General features: G+C 45.2%; 1 protein-coding gene across 1 annotated transcript in view; it reads right to left on the reverse strand.

Moving 5' to 3' along the window:
* The window catches only part of usp19 (ubiquitin specific peptidase 19), a 66,134-nt gene extending 45,649 nt beyond the window's left edge, over positions 1-20,485 (reverse strand). The window contains exons 1-6 of the mRNA XM_056302110.1: positions 20,193-20,485; positions 18,386-18,734; positions 6,460-6,588; positions 5,984-6,120; positions 5,109-5,690; positions 1,222-1,627 (exon numbers count right to left, since the gene is read on the reverse strand). Of these exons, the coding sequence (XP_056158085.1) occupies positions 1,222-1,627; positions 5,109-5,690; positions 5,984-6,120; positions 6,460-6,588; positions 18,386-18,587 (1,456 nt within the window). The 5' untranslated portion in view covers positions 18,588-18,734; positions 20,193-20,485. The remainder of the gene's footprint in view (positions 1-1,221; positions 1,628-5,108; positions 5,691-5,983; positions 6,121-6,459; positions 6,589-18,385; positions 18,735-20,192) is intronic.
* Between the last annotated feature and the right edge of the window lie 2,092 nt (positions 20,486-22,577).

The following is a 22,577-nucleotide window of genomic DNA, read 5'->3' on the forward strand; positions in this document are numbered from 1 at the left end:
CTTGGCTAATCTACATTTCCAATGGTGGAAATGATACAGACGCTTACACGCAATGAATTCTGGTAAATATAAGCACTGTGGGAAAGACTGAGCAGGAGAATGCTGATTTCTTCATCAATATAGTACACAGTGAGGACTTTCTCACGTCAGTTCACAACATTGCTCATCAGTATTGATTGCACATAGGGTTGGGCAATATGACGGTATATACCTTGCGACAGAAATCTGTCCACCGGTAGAGATTTGGCAATACCGTTTCAACCACGGAAGCTGGTTCATGTGATATAGGTGGCAGTGCACACGCCATACCAATTGGTAGCAGTAATGCACCTGTACCGTTGTTTGCCAACAGCCATAAAACTTAAGAAGAAGACGAGAGAACAACAAGGAAACATGGAGAAAGAGAGTGAAATTATAAATACAGAGCAGGAAGAGGTCTCCCAACCAACCCAAGATGAGGGAGAAGAACTTGTTACTAAAAAGGGTGTGTGTGACTTGTCGTGTGAACATGGTTTGGATTTAGAAAATCCGCCACCAAACAGAAAACAATACTCTGCAAACTGAGTCGCACCACGGTCATTGCTGGAGGAGAAACACGAGTAACCTCTTCTAAGAAACAATTAGAGCTTCTATTTTGAAAAATTTATAGTTCTTACTGTTTTGTTTTTAACTCAAGTGTTGTCTCATGTGAGGCAAGTGTTTTTAATAATAATAATAATCATTTATATAGCGCTTGTATGGAAGTTCCAAATAAAATGAGAAAATAATCAAATGTGATGAAGTACGGTATGGTTATTTTAAACCATTTAATTGAATTTAAAGAGCAATTCCTGTATCATGATATCAGAATCAGAATCAATTTTATTGGCCAAGTGTGTCCATGCACAAGCAATCTAGTACACAGAAGCTTCTAGCACTTGCACACACTCACACAAAAGAAAAAACAAAAACAAAAAAAGAGAAAAATATTAGAAATAAATGGAACAACAACAGGACATTGGAGGCAAGCATGTATGCAAAACAAGTATATACCGTTACTGTGATATAGAATTAAATATACCGCGATAGAAGATTTTGGCCATATCGCCCACCCCAATTGCACATACACAAAACCATTGGTGAAATTTCCCTTTATGATGGGAGCCTGTAGGCAGGACCTGGTAAACATTTTAGGAGCAAGAGCAAAACAAATCTAGGACGTTCACAACCTTCTTCACTCACCTTCCTCTTGCTTCATCACCAGGGGAGGCTCCTCCTTTGACTGGTCCCTTTTCTCCTCTCCATCACAGCTTCCCTGCTCCAGATTTTGATTTGACAACTCAGTCTGCTTGGTGATTGAACCCGTAGCTTGTGCTGAACCTGCCTCTCTAGATCCAGGTTGCTGTTGGATCACAGCACTCAGCTCTGATTCACCCTCAGCAGGATTTCTCGCTGCATCAGAGTCAGTTCTGTCTGCATGGGACTCTCCCACCCTGTCTGAAGAATCTGGGCCAGTTTCATTGATGGAGCCCCTGGGCATGAGGCGCTCACTTATATCTACAGGGGCTACTGGTGGGTTATCACTGGCATCTGCTGCCACCCTAGTCTTTTGTTCCGTGTCACAGGACTCATCTCGTTTTTCCTCCACCTGAATCAGAAACAAACATGGCACAATGCAAAATATTTTCCCTTCTATTGTAAATAGTTGCAAAGAAGAAAAAAAAAACTGTACAGATATACCGATCAGCCAAAATACTAAAACCACTGACAGGTAAGTGTATAACATTGATTACAATAGCACCTGTCAAGGGGTAGGACATATTAGGCAGCAGGTAGACAGTCGGTTCTTTAAGTTGACGTGTTGGAAGCAGGAAAAATGGGCATGCTTAAGGATCTGAGCGACTTTGACAAGGGTCAAATTATGATGTCTAGACGACTGGGTCATAGCATCTCCAAAATGGCAGGTCTTGTGGGGTATTCTCGGTATGCAGTGGTCAGTACCTACCAAAAGTAGTCCAAGGAAGGACAACCGTTGAACCAGGGTTAGGGTCATGGGCTCACTGATGTCGGTGGGGAGTCAAGGCTAGCCCATCTGGTCCGATCCCACATTAGAGCTACTACAGCTCAACTGCTGGCTATGATACACAGGTGTCAGATCACACAGTGCATCACAGCTTGCTGCGTATGTGGCTACGCAGCTGCAGACCGGTTAGAGAGACCATGAGGACCCCTGTCCACTGCCAAAAGTGCCAACAATGGGCACGTAAGCATCAAAACTGGACCATGGAGCAATAGAAGAAGGTGGCCTGGTCTGATGAATCACATTTTCTTTTACATCATGTGGACAGCCGGGGGGGGTGCATCGTTTACCTGGGGAAGAGATGGCACCAGGATGCACTGTGGGAAGAAGGAAGGCCGACAGAGGCAGTGCGATGCTCTGGGCAACGCTCTGCTGTGAAACCTTGGGTCCTGGCATGCATGGGGATGTTACTTTGACACATGCCACCTATCTAATCATTGTTGCACATCAAGTAACACCCCTTCATGGCAATGGTATTCCCTGATGGTAGTGGCTTCTTTCAGCAGGATAATGTGCCCTGCCACACTGCAAAAATTGTTAAGGAATGATTTGAGGAACATGACAAAGGGTTCAAGGTGTTGCCTTGGCCTCCAAATTCCCCAGATCTCTAGCCCATCACACAAGCATCTGTGTGATGGGCTAGAAAAACAAGTCCGATCCATGGAGGCCCCACCTCACAACTTACAGGACTTAAAGGATCTGCTGCTAACATCTTGGTGCCAGATACCAGAGGGCACCTTCAGGTGTTGAAGAGTCCATGTCTCAATGGGTCAGAGCTTTTTTGGAGGCCCGAGAGGGACCTACTAAATATCAGGCAGGTCATTTTAATGTTTTGGCTGATCGGTGTATAGTTTTCACATGCGATTCATAAAAATATTTATGATGTATATAAGGCATTAGGATACATTACAAAATATGATACTCAGTAAGAGAGCACACTTGTAGTACCGTTTGGAAAGGGGAGGGGGGCTCACTGGAAGTGACTGATAGAGACAGTCCTTGTTTTTGTTTTTCTTTCACACTCCTACATCAACCGTATTTGAAAGGGACGGTAATCTTGTATAGTTAGAGCACAGGTCCACTGTTTTTGGACCCAGCATGTCCAATTGGGCAATCCCTTCAGCTTTCAAAAACCTTGAGCTATCTCCTTTTCGAAAATGGGACACTCACAGTATTCACACATATCTTCATTTATCCTAAGTTCATATGAACAGAATGTTTTGAATACAATAAAAAAAGACTCAAAATGTAACCGCAAAAAATTTTCCCTACCACCCCAGTATTGTCACTAACTCTAAAATCAATCGTCCCAAAGTCAATTTTTATGATTGCTAAACTGTAAGGCATGGTTTCTGTATGTATATCACTTATATTACTATAAACTAACTGGTGAGTAAACTGTGTGAAGCGGCTTTTCCCAAACTGACACACACCAGACACACCAGAGCCTGGGAGAGAGCTGTCCACGCTGCCTTTAGCCCTCTCCCCACAAACTTTATTCCTCGTCTTTTAACATGTTTTTAAGTCGTGTATTTAATTTTCTCCACTTTGAATAAATAGGACGTTGCGCCCTCATCGACCCTCTGTGTCCGTGTTTCTTTACTGTGCCAGAGCCCCAATACAGACAACCGCTGTGGCAAACCTGCGACTCAGCCAAGGCTCCCTGGTACAGTGACATGGACAGAGAGGGGCCACGAGGGGAAGGTAACATCCTCTTCACTAAAAACAGATGATTAATAACATTTCAAAACACTTTTTAAATTTTCATGGTGAGAGTGCTGTGCAGGTCCTTGTCCCTGCAGACTTCAGCTCTCTCCCCGTCTCTGGTGGGTGTCTTCATGGGGGTGCAGCCATGTTATACTGTCTAGTGCCAGTTAGGCTGACTGGAGACAGGGTCAACAAAGAAAGCAGACAAATTAGCTCCAACGTTATCGAGAGCAGACAAGCTAACAATGGGCTCAACATATATGACTTGATGGCCACAGTGCCCTCTCGAGTGCTAGCATAGCATAGCGCTTCTGCTTTTCTGATTTCATGTAGGAATCTAGTGCTTTACAACCCACTGTCACCAGTTTGAATGTTTTGTCACAAAATTCACATCGTGCCTCGTAAGAATTGCTGGATTGTTTAAGCCACCCACAATATTTGTCATCCTCCAACAGATTGTTTGATTTTTTTTCCCCCTTGCCGCCTCATCGGTCGCCCGCTAGCTACTGCCTGCCAGTCCCACTGTCCCTGGAGATCTAACGTATGCAATTTATAAATTTATTTCTGATTTTCTCCCAATTTAGTGGCCAATCGATCCCTATTTTAGTTGAAACACTCACCCTCATACTGTGTGCGTTCGCCAACTGCATCTCCCCGGCCAGCAGTCTCGAAGGAGTCGCCTCCCCACTTTCGTGACAAGGCGACTCCAGGCTGAACCACTGCTTTTTCCAACACACACATTCATGTGATGAACACAAGCCGACTCCGCCCCCCTCCCGAAGACAGCGTTGCCAATAATTGCTGCTTCATCAAGTCCGGCCATAATCGGATCTGACGAGACCGAGGCGCGAACCCCGGTCCCCAGTGGGCAACTGCATCGACACAAAGCCGATGCTTAGACCGCTACACCACCGCGGACCCCAACGTATGCAATGTAGTGCAAATTCTTTGTATATTGCTTGCAACAATCTTCAGGCTGTTGTGGAATAAAAGAAAACATAAAAACTGAACAAAAACCAGATATATACTCATTTGTTCTGCCCCAGAATAAATTGAACGCCTCCCCTCCTAAAATTCCAGATGTTTTAAAACATTTTTTGACCTTGAATTAAACAAAAAGAAATTCAAGATGTTTTAAGACTTATTAAGGATCCACGGGTACCCTGTAATCACTGAAAAAAATCTTTGAATCAACCAAAAAGTCCCCAGTGGGTGGCCTTTTAAAATAAGCAGTTATATTCATTTAAGCTACTCTTATCACTCCCCCTTTGGCATCCATCTGTGTACACACCTACAATGTTGGTGTACGTTTCAAATACCAACTAACCTGAGATTTGTTTACCTGGGCATGGGTGGCGGCAGTGGAGGCCACTACAGGTCTATGTTCCCGGCCATTACGTATTCTCTCCACCCTGTTCTCTCCATCCCTGGGGTCTGTCTGCAAGCTCTGACCAGCGGATGGCTGTGTCTGTGGCTCTTTCCCATTGGCTGCTGTAGCTTTTGGAGAGTCCCCGTCAGCTGCTAATGTAGCCTCCTTAGTGGTCTTAGAGGCTCGTACCGTGGTGTGCTTTGCACTAGGTTCAAGAGGTTGCTGGTCCCCCCTGGTGATAGTAGCAGGCCTGTTAATGTCAGCTGTCCCATCTCCTGCTCCATCTTTCACCCCAACAGAGTCCACAGAGGGTTTGTCAACCACTTGTTTGTTTTTAAGGGAGCGTTTAATGCCCCGGTCTGCTTTGCCACTGCTGCGTCTCAGCTCACTGCGTGCAGGCGAGGCGGGAGGCTGGGGTTGGAGGCTTGACAGTTTTGTTTTCTCTTCTAACTCAGAGGAAACAGACTTCTTTTTGCTCTTTGCCAGAGGCGAGGTGAACTGCTCATTGCCGCTCTTGGTCACTGTGGTTACTGGCTCCTTGTCCTTTTTGTTTGACTAAAGCAGAAAGGACCAAAACAAAATGCTGTGTTGACCAGAGAAAAACCAACACGGAAGGTCTGTTGTTTTTAGCAGGATTAAATGTGGGAGGAACAATCAAGTACAAAATAAAGAGGCTTAGATATGTTAGACACAAGACCAAGAGGAAATGGTGAAAACTCCTCAAAATTTTCAGGTTAATCCATAACACTAACACACTTTAACATCACCCCAAAAAGCTGAAGACACTTCGATATTTTTGGTACTGAGGGGGCCAACACCTGTGGTGACCATTCAGTTAGACATCTCACCATTAATGAAGGCCAGATATGGAAGGGAATCTTCTTGTGCATGGTGAGCAACAGGAACCCTCCCTTCTCCTTGTACTGGACCCTGCTACAGGAAGCCTCGATCTCCTCCTGCAACCGACAGCCCCACTGGCGCCCATCTGAAACAACACACACAGACAATAAGGACTAAAACAACACATACCAAGGAAGAAGAGGATGTCTACACTAAACCTAAAAAGATAAACAAGCACAGAGGCGAAAATACGAGTCAGATTCTTGTTTACTCAAACCCTCCAACACAGAAAAAAACTAATAATGGACAGCTGAGTATTCAATGGAGTGAGTGTCAAATTACAAACAAATGACAAATATGTCTAGAGTAAGTTAATTGCTCACTAAATTATCAATTGTATTGCTCTCATTTGGTTTAATCCTGTGTCCCAGGTTTTATTACTTGTTGGACACAATAAAGGGATTTATTACATCATATGACTGACCTGGGAACTGTATGTGGCAGTGTGTATCTGTGAAGGTTGTTCCAACATCCTCGACCCGCTGCACTTCCTCTCCACAGCGCAGCCTGACAATCACCTCATTGGCATTCTGCTTCCAGTCCACAAACACATCTGAAATACAGAAAGGCGACAGACAATCAGAAACTGATGGGCAAAAAATAAAAGAGGATTTAGGCCTATCTATTTCCATCCTTCCTTGCACTTCAGTTAGACCACTCTTCAACTCTGGCCAGTGTGGATGTGACAATTTGACTAAAGCCTCCTACAGACTGTGTGATGTGGGCCGTCTCAGATGAAAGATGACTAAATGTGGCGATATCTTTGCTCGGGGCTCCAAAATGATGGTCCTACATCAGACTGTGAGACAGGTTCAAAGACGGCCGAATTTACGGTCCTGCGACCAAAGATAAGCTGGGACAAAAGTCTGACAGTGTCAAAAATGTAGGATGACCATCTCACAATGTGACTGCTGCTGCGAACTACGTCTACTAACCAACCAATAGAAATGCAGCAGGAAATGACGCACTGATCAAGACCACGCAGGATCTTTGCTGCACTAAACACAAACAAACAGACTGTTAGTGTCTGTGACCCAAATGTGATGGATTCAACACGAGCAACAGAACGAGCTGTGGCGACCACTGAAAGGACTCAATTCCTGCTTGGCGTCCTGTTGCTCTACCAGCAGCATAGTTGGATCATGCGCACTGATGTGGCAAGCATGCTGATGACGTTTTTATGAGCTTGTGTCGTAGCCTGTGATTCAGTAGTGTTATCATACAGTCTACATACATCAAACTTGATGTCGTACCAAGTTTATTAGATCCATATCAAAGTGTGGCCTGCAGTAAACTTACAGGACAGCTAAAATCACACAGCCTGTAAGAGGCTTAAGAGTCACACTGAAATAAATATAAATTCACGGACAAGATTAAGTTCCTTCCTTCCCTCTCAGAAGCATAAACAACACACGGGACGGAGGATAGTCAGTCTTAATCGGACAAATACGGAGGAGCAGACAAAAAGGGAAAGAAAAAAAATACTACAAAACCCACAGAGCAACACTTTGGTCAGACAAACAGGGGGGAAAAAACTCACTTGGCTAATAAGAGTAAACAGCGATAGCAAACAACCAGGCCACATGAAGAGGGCACGCACATGGAGATGCACCTGCTCACACACTCATGGGTCACACCAATGCCCTCATATGAATAAGTGGGTCAGGCCAATGCTTTCAGACAGAAGCTGGCACACAGAGAATAAACTGAACTCAGCCAACCATAGGAGCACTTCTAAAATAGATCCTGCCACACATACCCTATGGAAAATATACACATGCACAAGCATTTCCTACAACTCCAACAGTTTATCAGCAAATTATCACTTCTTGTCAGATTTTTCATCATTTTATAAAGTCTTACAACTTTTCACTTTTTAAAATCACATTTTATGGACTACTATGTGTACATCTTACTTCTGCGTGTATTCATGTCTAAGCTCCTTGTCTTGTTGCTGCAACAACTCAATTTCAACTTGGGGATTCAAGTTCATCTAATCACACCAAATCACTTATTCACATTCACAGTACATAACAAAACATGCTGACTAACGTTACAAACCTCCTTCTTCTAAGAAAAATTCAAACACCAGATGTCATTATCAACAAAAAGATGTACCTTTCGTCATACTGATCAGAGTTTTAGCAGCCACCAAACATATACTGCCAGCAGTGTGAGGACTCTGCTGGCATGGAGGCTCCATACGTAGACCCTGCACACACCCGCACTCGATTTAGTCTGCAACACTGGCTGAAGAGCTTTTTTCCTCTCTCTCTCTCCCCCTCCCTCCCATATGGGTGGGAAAGGTCACAAGCAACACCCAATCCCTTAAAGCTGAAGAGAGTTATATTCCTGATGAAGCACTGCTAAGCTGTACTTTTCATATCATGTGTATAAAATATGACCTCTAAGCAAAAAAAAAAAAAAACAACAAAAACAAGAAAGCCAAAAGGTAAATCCTAACAAAGTGGTGCAGCCTGAGCATTTCCATCTGCATCCATTGTTTGGAATTACAGTTTTCGGATGGCCATTACTTTTTCATTAAACATAAAGTGAACATCAGTGTTTTTGCAATGTGTCGGCTCAGACTTGTCTACAGTCCATCTGCAGTCAAATCAACATATTTATCATATTTATCAACATATTGAAGGTCCTGGGTTCGGCTGTCCAACCTTGGGGGTCATCCCAGGTCATCCTCTGTGGAGTTTGCATGTTCTCCCCGTGTCTGTGTTGGGTTTTCTTCGGGTGCTCCAGTTTCCTCCCACCATCAAAAGCACATGCATGTTAGGGGTAATACTCCCGTCTCTGCCCCTAACCGAGGCATGGCAAGACGAACTGGAGTTGGTCCCCGGGTGCTGCACAGCAGCTGCCCACTGCTCCTAGCTACACAGCTAGGGTGGGTTCCATGCGGAGCGTAATTTCCCTACGGGAGATCAATAAAGTATCTCAAAAATTAAAAAAAAAAAAATCAGCCAAGCAGGCCAGGAACAAGGAGGATCACAGACGCACTGAGCAGCATACTAGGTCTGAACCTTGGTCCAAAAATGTACCACTGAGCCATGCACTCACAAGTTTTCATTTGACAAAGCACAACACTAAGTAATTTCGTTAACCGTCTCCACTCTATCTAGTGTAACCTGCGGGGCGCCCTGGTGGCTCACCTGGTAGAGCGCATAAGGCTGAGTCCTTACCACAGCGGCCCGCGTTCGAATCTGGCCCAGGCCCTTTGCTGCATGTCATCCCCTCTCTCTCCCCTGCCTTTCCTGTCTCTCTACTATCCCTGTCAAATAAAGGCGGAAAATGCCAAAAAATAATCTTGGAAAAAAAAAATAAACAATTGAAAACCTGCATGAGGATGGCTCTAAAAAGCATATGCTGGGAGCCAATTTCATTCAGTGACCTTGACCGTGATTACAGACACACCAGTACAACAGTCTTCAGTTTACTGTATGCTCAGACACAAAACGTTTGACAACCTTCACTCAGCAGAAATGAAAGCGTCAAATATCATGCAACATCAGCCTTACTAAATTGTCCCCAAGTGTGAAAGTGTGTGTGTGTGTGTGTGTGTGTGTGTGTGTTTGGGGGGGCTGTAATGGCCTGGCGACCTGTCCGGGTGTCTCCCCGCTTGCCGCCCAATGACTGCTGGGATAGGCTCCAGCATCCCCGCGACCCTGAGAGCAGGATAAGCGGTTTGGATAACGGGTGGTCTTTTGTCTATTGGTCTTGGCTTTAGCAGAGGGTACTGTCTTATCAACAGTAAGAAGCAGGGATGTACAATATCTTGGTCAACTTATTGGCAATAGCTGATGACTACTTAAAAAGGTGTTAGTATCGAGACATATCAAAACTATGCCAGATATCCATCCATCCATTGTCCAAACCGCTTTATCCTGCTTAGGGTTGCGGGGATGCTGGAGCCTATCCCAGCAGTCATTGGGCGTACTGTGACATATGCTAGATATGTCCCACCGATATGATGACGCATTGATACACCAATAGGCACTGATGGAGAGACATGTTGCACAAGAGCCTATAAAAGAAAGACATATTGACAAAAAACTGTTTTCATTTCAGGCAACAGCGACAGTATTTATAAGGGTGCTTTGAAGGATCCTCCAGTCGAAGAACAAACGCAAAGATGTTTGAAAACAGTATGCCAAAGTAAATGTTGCATGTTGTCTCCATTCAAGTTGAAGGAGCTTGCGTGCTCAGGTCCTTCAGTGACTGCAACACCAGAAACAGTGCAGTGTTTACTAAGAAATCAGGACAGATGGTAACAGAGCAGTGTTTTTTCAATGTGTGCATCTGTACCAAACATCACAGTTGCAGTAAGTACACATTTTTGGTAAAATCCACCAGTGGAAACTAACATGCATGGTGGAATTTCAATGAAATGAAAAATATCGGCATTTGCCAAAATGACTGTGTAAATGATCAGTTACAAGCATAAAATTCTGTATTGTGAATCCTTAGTGATGACATGCCATCCAGTTAAACAATGATTTGGGCCTCTTAAACCCTACCTGCATTCAAACGGTGCAACAATCGTTTAGGACATCCTGAAAATAAAGTGGCGAGTGTATGTAATGGGTTTTTTCCTTTGGATTTTCCCCCCTTTTTCTCCCCAAATGTATCTGGCCAGTAGCCCCACTCTTCCAAGCCATCCTGGTCGCTGCTCCACGCCCTCTGTCAATCGGGGGGGGGGGGGGGGGGGGGCTGCAGACTACCACATGCCTTCTCCGATACATGTGGCGTCGCCAGCCGCTTCTTTTCACCTGACAGTGAGGAGTTTCACCAGGGGGACATAGCGCGTGTGAGGATCACGCCACCCCACCCCACCCCCCGTTACCCCTCCCCCCTGAACAGGTGCCCCGACCAACCAGAGGAGGCGCTAATGCAGCGACCAGGACAAATACACACATCCAGCTTCCCACCCGCAGATACGGCCAACTGTGTCTGTAGGGATGCCCGACCAAGCTGGAAGTAACACGGGGATTCGAACCAAGTGTTGAGTAACTTATTTTTATATCAAGAGTCATTTTGTGTCAAACAAGACATGTTCTGCTTGCTTATCCTGTATGTCAGTCAGACGCAAGGGAGAAGCAGACGATTCTTTTATTCTTGTCACAATGAAACTAGAGCGCACTGGAGAGTTTCAACCTTAAATCCTAAAGGACTTCTTCAATATTTTTTATGGAGTCATAAAGTGAAAAGGTTTCCAATGCCTCCAGCCTCCACGAGCTGTTCTCCACCTTCTCCTCTCACATCAATCCTCCCTCACCAATCTTTTCCCTCAGTTCAAATGCCTTTGCTCTCCACTTTGAGAAAGTGACAGTCATCAGTGGTTAATTTACTCCTCCAATCTCTGCCATTCCACTGCCCACCAGCCCCAAGACCACATTACATCCAACTCCCTACAACTCCTTCCAAACTTCTCTCCTCTCACCGTTTGGGCTCTTGATCCCATACCGTCATCCCACCTTAATCGGTCAATCACTCTTATCGTCATCTCCTATCTAACCTTCACTTTAAACTCAACTATCACCTGGGTTTTTTTTTCCCCTTTTAACCTTAAAGTGTCAATCTTGAAGAGTTCCACTGTCCATTAGATTGCTATCTTTTGCTAGTTGACTATCTTTGATGCTTCTCTAAAGTAGGTCCACCAGGGAAGAAGTTCTACCTTATCCTCTCTGGTGGACCAGTCACTGCTCACTGGCAAAATAAATGTCAGTTATTATCCTGTGTTAACATATTATCTTTGTTGGACCAAGCAGAGCTTATCTCATTGGTCCACCAGAGAGGAAGTTCCACCTATCCTCTCTGGTGGACCAACCGCTGCTGACTGAAGTAAAACCTGTCAGTTTCATGGATTATATGAACAGCTTTAAGCTTTTTCCACAGCAAGTGTCGTACTGAACTACCGAAATTGCAAACACTTTCACGAACTGAAAGTGAGTTGAATCACTACTATTTTACCATAGTCAGTTATATACAAGACAGACATTCGTTTAATTTAAAAAGTTTGAGATTATCACTAAGCATGCTCAAGGTCACCCAGTTGCTCAAAAAACAAACAACCTACTTTATCCTATTTGGGCTCCAAGTTATGGGCCGGCCTCACTGTTCCCATTATTAGTTAAAACGACTTCATGTGAGGGCGCATGCAATAAGCGCTCCTCCTTTATCTCTCTAAACAACCTACTTGATCCAAAGCAGTATGGTTTTAAGAGTGTCCACTCTACTAAACCTGTTCTTCGTGCAGTTACTCTGGCACTCCATAAAAAGCCAAAGCAATATGGCAAGTCCTCTGTAGTAACTGTCCTTGACCTACCTCCTGCATTCACAGTGAATCACCAGACTGTCGCATACTGTAGACATTATCAGGCCTGGGCATTATCTGCACTGCCCTAAAGTGGTTCAAAGCGTACCTAACAGGGAGGTCATACCACATGTCATGGAGGGGTGAGGTGTCCACCTCCTGACAGGTTACAACAACAGGTGTGCCTCAAGGCCCAGCGCAAATCATTACACTTTTTTACTAAGGATGTACTGATTCGATCCGACAGATCAGTATCGAGGCCTATCGATGCTGATTTTAATTGATCAGTATCGGCTAATTCTTGCCCCCCCCCCTTTGTTTCCTTCCCGATTGTATCCGGCCAATTATCCCACTCTTCCGAGCCGTCCCGGCCGCTGCTCCACCCCCTCTGCTTATCTGGGGAGGGCCTCAGACTACCACTTGCCTCCTCGGATACATGTGGAGTCAACAGCTGCTTCTTTTCACCTGACAGTGAGATGTTTCGACAGGTGAGACGTAGCACATGGGAAGATCACGCTATTCCCCCCAGTTCCCCCTTCCCACCCGAACAGGCGCCCCAACCAACCAAAGGAGGAGCTAGTGCAGCGACCAGGACACATGCCCACATCCGGCTTCCCACCCACAGAGACACGGCCAATTGTGTCTGTAGGGACGCCCAACCAAGCCAGAGGTAACACAGGAATTCGAACCACTGATCAACAATAAAACACTACTGAGCCCTTAATCAGACACCACCTACTATTGTGCCCTTCTATGTGCGCTTGACATGATAAGCACTGATGGCTATGATATATCCACGATACTGAGACATATAATTGTCAATCCATGTCATACTTTCATCATTCCCGATTGATGATTTAAGGTGCCCTAAATGCACTTGACATGACATACACTTTTGACTTTGTTAGGATTACCGTTTAGTGCTCTATGACGCTAGCTGGTAACACTCGAACCTATTTGCCAATTGCTGACTCTTAATAATTGTTTTGGACAAAAGCATCTGCATCTGCTTAAGGAAAAAAGGTCATAAATAATGTATTTTTTGCCTGGCTCACTTCCTTATCGTCATACCTTGGCCAAACTTTACACAGCCTTCCATTACGCCACACCACACTAGCAAGTACACAGTTTAACTGCAGTAATTATTGGTGCTTTTTGGCAAAAAGCATGCATCTGCAGTAGAGCCAACTGAAAATGAAAGCAGCTTAACAGCCACTTGTTGTGTCTGCAATGCCAATGTTTGGTGGGGGGGTGGGGGGGGTAACAGAGCCACTTTCAGCATGACAAAATATGGTGAGGCAACTAAAGTGGAGAAAAATCATTACCATTTCACCATTTTGTAACCAAACAACGCATCTTCGTAGATAGCTAGCTAGATGGAGAGAGAGACAGGACAAAGACAGATACTTTATTGTCCCCATTGGAAAATTTGACTTGGACTCTACAAAGCTAGACTAGACCCATCAACACATATAGACACACAATGTCAGTAAAACAGAAGCAGAAATGCATTAAGGTGAAAAAAATACAGAACCTGAGGCAACAACTCGTTTATGTTTTTGTCCTGCAGTACAAGCCTCTGTACTGCAGGACAAAAACTGTTTAAAACACCAACTGATACAGGCACAAAAGAGTTCTTAAAAATCGATTCAATTTGCACTGCCCAGTCCTGTATAGTCTGCCTGATGGTAACCGCTTGTACTGCGAGTACAGATTATGGGATGGATAACAGAGGATTCTCTTTACCTGTTTAAGTATGTACTGGCCAAAGAGATACAGAAGATTATAATGATCTTTCTGACCGATGTTTGTAACACAATAACTTTGATTTTGATGACACAGGAAGGTTCCCAAACCATGCAGGTCATTCCACACCTGATTACACTTTCTAAGCAGCCTAATAAAACAGAAACATACTTTTTTGTTCGACTCAATACAGATGCAATCTACATAAAGAATACGTTCTTTGGAGGAGTCAAGAACATACCCAGGTTATAGCGCCATCAGTGTGAACACCAAGATACTTATACGACTAACCTGTGTAACTGGCTGGTTATGTATAACCACTGGACTGTGATCACCAACTTCTTCGGGATCAAAAATAATCTCCTCGGTTGAATTTACATTTCAAGTTAGGGGATTTGTGTCACAACAAACTCCCTTACTTCTGAAATGGCAGAATCGTCTTGGTTTTTTTTTTACCACCCCCCCCCTTTTCTCCCCAGTTGTACCCGGCCAATTACCCTATTTTCCGAGCCGTCCTAGTCGCTGCTCCACCCCCTCTGCCAATCCGGGGAGGGCTGCAGACTACCACATGCCTCCTCCGATACATGTGGAGTCGCCAGCCGCTTCTTTTCACCTGACAGTGAGGAGTTTCACCAGGGGGACGTAGCGCATGGGAGGATCACGCTATTCCCCCCCAGTTCCCCCTCCCCCCGAACAGGCACCCTGACCAACCAGAGGACGCGCTAGTGCGGCGACCAGGACACATACCCGCATTAGGCTTCCCACCCGCAGACACGGCCAATTGTGTCTGTAGGGATGTCTGACCAAGCCAGAGGTAACACGGCGATTCGAACCGGCGATCCCCATGTTGGTAGACAGACCGCTACGCTACTCAGATGCCCTCAAAATCGTCTCGAGTATTTGAAAATATATTTCTGTCCAGGACTGAGCCATTCACAAGCTTTAAATAGGTACATATGTATTTGTTTATGTAATAAAGAGAAAATTCCCCCATATGCAATACATGCTTTTTGCTCACAGTGACATTATGTTCTTTATGGTGTGAAAGTAAAAGTAACCTCATCCCGCACTGAGTCATCTTCCAACTCATTGGAACATATTTCAGCTGTGTGGAATGTAAACCAATCTTAAATGAGAACATGTACCAAATTTGAAACATGACGTTTTGCTGTAACTGTGTTATAAGCCATCCATCGCAGCCCGGTCAACACCGTAATACTAGAGTGTGTTACACCTGTGCTTTTTCCATACAAATATCACGGATAAAACACAGCAACTTGCTTTAGATATCTGAAGGATTTATATTAAATTTATATGAGAGCTACAAACTGGTTTTGCATTCAGCCTTATAGTTACTAGCAACTATAAGACTGGCTAATAAAGCGTGTGTTTCTAACTCGAGTAAAGATGGGGAAATAGCATGCTTAACACCGTGGAATGCATCTCATGTCAACAGTGGCCACCTTGGTTTAGGACATGACTGACAGCCTCGTGCACAAATCTGGCTGAGTTTATGCTAGCTACGACAGGAAGGAAGACGGAGTAGCGTGCTCAAAGGAAGGGTAAAGGTTATTCTCATGACCTTGACAATACCCAGTTTCCCAGATCAGGGGCTGTCTCTCTCAGCTAGGATTACACAGCATTTGAGCTTGACATTGTGCACAGCAAGATATGTAAAACACACACACACACACACACACACACACACACACACACACACACACACACACACACACACACACACACACACACACACACACACACACACACACACACACACACACACACACACACACACACACACACACACACACACACACACACACACACGAAAGAAGGTTGAAGCACAAACATACTGTTGCACCATGCTACGCCCTAACATTTGGTTAACACACAGCATAACCAGCGAAAACAGTGTGCTTCCTTGGTACTAGACTTATCAGTGTGCTGGGTTAGCTAACATGTAAATGCACAGGGATACAATTCACAAAGCATTTTAGCAGGAGCAAGGGAACATAGAGCGAAACACAACTAATGCATTACAAAAATGTGGCTCGTCAATGGGCCACATTTGAATCATGAACATAGCACAATCTTGTACATATCAGTAAGGCAGTACTACACCTAATAAGCCACATCCATTTCAAAGGGCAATGAAATGCTGGCAATACCAACCATAATCCATGTCAGAGACAAATGTGAACTTTGTGATCAAATGCTATTTTTAGTGTATATATCTACCATAAAGTGCTTCCAGTAGAAAGAAAAACTTATGGGATTTATGTGAAAATGAGCAGCAAAGGTGTGGGGATTCATAGTGTATGGCTAGGGATAAAATCCAACCTTCTGAACAAGACTTTTTTTATTTCCTTTTATAAAGTTGATACGGGACATCCAGGTAGTGCAGTGGTCCATTCCGTTGCCTACCAACACGGGGATCGCCGGTTCGAATCCCTGTGTTACCTCCGGCTTGGTTGGGCATCTGTGGGTGGGAAACCAGATGTGGGTATGTGTCCTGGTCGCTGCACTAGCACCTCCTTTGGTCAGTCGGGCACCTGTTTGGGAGGAGGGGGAACTGGGGGGAATAGCGTGAGCCCCCCCACATGCTACGTCCCCCTGGTGAAACTCCTCACTGTCAGGTGAAAAGAAGCGGCTGGCGACTCCACATGTATCAGAGGAGGCATGTGGTAGTCTGCAGCCCTCCCCAGATCGGCAGAGGTGGTGGAGCAGCGACAGGCATGGCTCGGAAGAATGGTGTGATTGGCTGGATACAATTGGGGGGAGTAAAAAAAAAATTCCAAAAAAAAAAAAACTCAAAAATAAATAAAGTTGATATTGCTTTCAATATTGAGGGAAATATAAAACTGATGACAAACTGACCTGAAATGTCAGAAAAAAATACAAATTTTGAGAAGAATCCCAGTTCCTTCTGTTGGAAACAAGGGCTCTTCATCCTCCTTGGTTAAGGACTCACAGAAAATGTGATATTTTCTGCATCAGCATTTTGACCTCCAGAATCAGACACATCCATCACACAAGCCAGTTGTATTCCAGCCTGAACTACTTTGCCAGATCTACTTAAATGGAATACTGTATCACCAGATACAGTTCTCCACATTCATTTCATTTACATATCTCTACCCAACTTCCCCTCAGGGATGAATAAAGTATTCTAATTCTAAATTAGTCCAACTTGTACAACCACATTACCAAATAAAGCCTGGTTGAAACTCATTCCAGTACCATAAACAGAAACTGAAAGTGAAACATACTAATGTGTTCTTATTTTGGAGTGCGTGCATCGGATTGGCTTTGAAATCTGATGTCATTCAGTGCTATCTGTTCAGATTGTTGCAACCACCCCCTGTAAAATGTTTAATCAAACACCAGCCCTCGATTAAAGGTCGTGGAATTGTGTAAAAACAAGGATACAGCCCTGCCAATGCTACTAACATCACATATGCTGCTGATTCATCATCATTCATGAGCAAAGCATCGATACAAAGTAACACACAATGTACGCCCTGAATTTAAAAAAAAGAAATAACCAATAAATCCTGTGTTAATCTCAGTTATAAAAAAAAATATTAAAATGTATGATTAGGTTATTTCAAGACTGGACATTCTGACCTAAACTGAATACAAGCATTATCGATTTATTAATCTATTTATTTTAAACTTTATTACACACTGAATACTCCATTATGATTGGTCAATTAAAGATTCCTGTGGTCTGGTATTTCTAAATAGCAGACCTGTTAGGATGCTTGAATCATAAGGTGAAACCTCTCTTTCATATCTGTTCTTGTCACTGCAGAAAGAAGTGTGGTCAGTTTTGTTGCATAAGGATGATAATCTAAATAACCTCATGACACTGCAATGTTCAGTTTAACATCAACTAACGCTTTGTCTTGCAGTGGGGCTAAGCCAGTGTGCTTGGAAGCACACACTGGAAAAATGGCTGGAAAGCCATTCTCAGTGTCATCTGTGCTTAGCGTACTTATTGGTAGCAGACAATTCAAAGAGCATTAGTTAAGGTTAATTGAAAAATAAATCAATAAATGCTCCATGAGTGATTTTGGTATTGATTATCATGGTACCGATCGAAGCATCTACGTTTCTAGGTATCCGGGTCAGCTCTAATGAAAAGTGTAAATATCGGTAACCTTTCACATTTTAAAATGCATGTCCTTTTTTTGTATAAATTAGGCCTTTACATTGATCAACAAGTAGATTTATTAATAAGACCATTGTTAATTGGAGCCTTTTCCGCCATACTGACCTTTCTTGGCCTCAGCAATAACTCCAGCTGCTGCCCTCTTGGCCTCTCTGCTCTCCTGGTTCGCTCTGTCCTTCTGCTTCTTCTTGCTGGAGGACATATCTGCTCTGTTGTCTGGACCACTGCCTCTTCTCTGCTGCTGAGTCCCACTGCGACGGCCCACTGTCTCACTACCGGCCATGCTACTCCCACTGCTGCTTGCCATCTTCAAGCACTTGGCGCCAACGGGCTGCCCGTCGCTGGAGTCACTACTGCTGCTGGGATCTGGATCTGAGGTGTGCCTCTTCCTGCCTGGCCCGGCTATCTTGGCGATGGTAAGGGGCTGAGCTCCTCTAGAACAGAATCAGGATGGCTAGGGGAGACAATGAGGAAAAAAAGAGACAATATAAAGTCAGAAGGGGAAGATGATGGAGAATAAAATTTCAGCTGTTATATATGGAAACAGTAGCAATTTGAGCACAGTCTAACAATAGAAAAGCCCAAGTGCCAACATGGTTTAAGTCATTAATCATCTCTTTCTTTGTCTGACCTATCTCACCTGCCCAGAGAGAGAGAGAGAGAGAGAGAGAGAGAGAGAGAGAGAGAGAGAGAGAGAGAGAGAGAGAGAGAGAGAGAGAGAGAGAGAGAGAGAGAGAGACTTCACAACAATCAGGTGCGGGTTTCAAATATCTGGGGAGGCACTGAATTAGACATGGGCAAACTGTCTAATCATAAGCAGACATATGGCTGTACACCTGTCTACTTCTTGCTAGCAATAGCCAGTTGGGTCTGACGTTGATCCTTCCCCCATTTCCTTAGCATAGCTCAAAACAGATTGCTAAGATTGTGTATGAACTAACTGAAAGCACGAACAATAAACCCTTCCTTCAGACAGGAGACAAAATAATTTTGCTATGCATGAACGTAATCTATGCTGCTGACACAACACTTTGCCAGCGGGACTATGCGGCATCTTCCCGACCCCGAACATCGACTTCTTTGCCGGTCGACTGGGGAGGTTTGTTTTACTGTACGTGTAACATTATCCGTCATGTGCCAAACCATTAAGTTGTGCGTATGCAGGGGTGGGCAAGCTTATCCGGGAAGGGCCAGTGTGGGTGAAGGTGTTTGTTCCAAGCAAGCAGGTACACACCCGTGTCTCCTAATCAAGTTCCTCAGCCAAGACCCTACCGGTTGATTAGTGGGATCAGGTTCCAACTGCTTGGCTGGGACAAAAACCTTCAGCCACACTGGCCCTTCCCGGATACGATTGCCCACCCCCCGGCTCACGATCCATCCACAAGCCTAATCATCGCCATGGATAAGCATCAGCTTCATCAACACTGTAGGTATGAATAGGAGCAAGTTCTTTATAATAACTCCACAGCGCCGGGGTAACATTACGGCCACCAACATGACAGAAACTCTCCAGCAATTCAGCCGGATATTAAATACCCGCGCTCCTGGTCAAAAGGAGGAAAATAAATCCACCGACGACGTCACCGGTGCGCGGTGGTGAACACAGTGTTAGTGGCCATGACCCGCGTCCTCCGCGTCTCGGGGCTGGCGTGCAGCCGGCAGTTAATCGAACGCTCCCAACAGCTTTCTCTGAGGCTAGCGCTAGCTAGCCAGCCAGCCGCTAGCCTCAGAGACATTAGCGGCTAGCCGCTAATGTCATTAGCCCCCAAACGTTAGCCGACGTGAAATTGCTTGTCACACTAATGTTGGACAAACAATACAGCCTGACACCGCCGGCGGCTAACAACTTATCCGCAGTTAAATTGCGCAACAAAAAAAAAAAACCTATCCCGTTTAACGCGAACCGACTTACACAACACTCGATGTTAGCGAAGGGGCGAGTCCAGCTCTTCCCGCACAATGACCGGCGAGTCGGTCAGCTGCGTCCTGGTGCTAAAGCGCTTCGCGGCCGTGGGCCGCTCCACTGCTACGGGCGCTCTCGCCGCGGTCTTTCTGGAATCTTCCTTTTCCTTTATCCGGGATCCATTTCTGATAATCCTTGCCTGTGCGTAGCCGAGCGAAGCGAGGGCAGGCGACGAGCAGCTATGAGTCGCTCGGCTCTTCTGTCACTCGGCCGCGGCTGAGGCGATTCGCACTTTGTTTAGGGAACAAAATAAACGGCCAAACCAAAAAACGGGGGCGCGCGCGCACTGCCTACTTCCGCCGAGGAGGGCACGTGACCTGAGGAGGCAGGAGCGCAAGGAGAAACGTCCCACCTGCGTCTCTCTCGCACACGCGCGCGCACACCGGCCGTAACTGTCGTGTTGAAATGACAGACACACTGGCGAAACTCCAGCGGCAGCGTGCTCCCTCTGATCACCAACTCCACTAAGAGTCGACTTAGGGTAACACAGGAGCGGACCACGGCGTCGCTCCGGCAAGGCCAGGCGGAAGTTACCCCCCCTCAAAAGAGCCCACGTGTGATAACTCGGCCACGAAGTCACGCAGGTACACGGGCCGGTTGTGTGCACTGACCGGGTGGGGCACACGTGCAGCTCTGGCCTCAAGGTTTGGCTCCATGCTCTGACTCAGGGGTGGGCAATCTTTCCCAAAAAGGGCGAGTGTGAGCGAAGGCTTTTGTTCCGACAAAACAATTACACACCTGTTAACGCACCTGATCCCACCAATCAACCAGTAGAGGCTTTGCTGAGGAACAAAAACCTTCACCCGGCCTTTATCTCAGACTCCATTGTATCCAGGGGCGGATCCACAGGGTGGCAAGGGGTGGCAGCTGCCACCTCTGGGACACAGTCTTGCCACCCCTGTTGCCACCCCATTTGTAAATCAGATCTTTCTTCTTTCAGCCTTTTCCCTGTTTTTCAGGGGTCGCCACAGCAGATTTTACAGTTTCCATCAGGACCCTGTGAGGGCACAGCACCAATGCTGACCGTTGTTCGATCCGGTATGGGCTTGTCAATCTGCATATTGATTTGGCAAAATTTTACGTCGGATGCCCTTCCTGACACAACCACTAACCCTATGGACGGGGGCACAGGTAAAGCGCTGGATGCCATTCCAGTATTCATGGACTTGCGCCCATGCCTGTCGCCATATTTGTAAATCAGATAATATGTTTTTAAAGTACATTTTATGTACATGCATGGTGAAGGTCAATGAGACCCGCACCAAACTCATCTCAAACAGAAGTCGCCGATTTAGAATCCCCCTCCCCCTCACAGGCGCGGAGCTACAGGGTGGCAAGGGGTGGCAGCTGCCACCTCTGGGACACAGTCTTGCCACCCCTTTGCCACCCCAGGAAAAAATCTCTAGATCCACCACTGATTGTATCCTCTGCAATATCCTCTCTAGAATACTACCAATACTAGAGTATTGGTAGTGTTCACATTTCAGACCACGCTCACGTAATGGTCAGCATTCTCCCCTTTAACAAGTTGAATAGGACTCCAAGATGGAGGATGAATTCAAGCCTTCTTCTGGATGCTGGCTTCAGAGGATCCTTAAAAGCCCAAATAAACCTCTATAAGGAAACTAATCTACTACCATCCCCATCAATGGGAACAGCATGGGAAGCCATGAAAGCCTTCCTAAGAGGACATGTCATTCCACATGTCTCTTTTAAGAAAAAACGGAATATGGCTAAACAAATTGAATTAGAAAAACAAATTGAGACAGCTGAGACCGTCTATATACAAAACATGACGCCTACCAATTTAACCTCCCTCACACGTCTTACATATCAATTTAGCTCCATTCTCACTGAGAAAGCAGAGTTTGCCCTTATTCAGAGCCAGGCATAAACAATTTGAAGAGGGAGACAAAGCAGGGAGAATGCTTACCAGATACATAAAGCAGAAGGAGACAATGAGCGCCATACCAGCAATTAGAGATCAAGGCGGGGACCCTATTATCAGACTCCTCAGATATCAATGCAGAGTTTAGACAATTTTACACCAGCCTGTACACTTCTGAATTGCAGGCAAACAGTGAGGAAATCCAAACCTTCCTTGGTAGTCTGAACCTCCCCACTCTGTCTGATGAGCAGCGTGAGTTATTAGATGAGCCCATCACTGTTGAGGAGATAGTAGAGGTCATTAGAAGCCTACCATCAGGTAAAGCCCCTGGCCTTGACGGCTTCACAGCTGAATTCTACAAGTGCTATGCACTGGAGTTAGCCCCCATGCTATTAGATATGTACACAGAGGCGTTTCAAAATGGCTTCCTTCCCCCCTCCCTGATG

Source organism: Lampris incognitus, chromosome 2 (genome assembly GCF_029633865.1).
Source record: "Lampris incognitus isolate fLamInc1 chromosome 2, fLamInc1.hap2, whole genome shotgun sequence".
In the NCBI taxonomy this organism is placed as follows: Eukaryota; Metazoa; Chordata; class Actinopteri; order Lampriformes; family Lampridae; genus Lampris; species Lampris incognitus.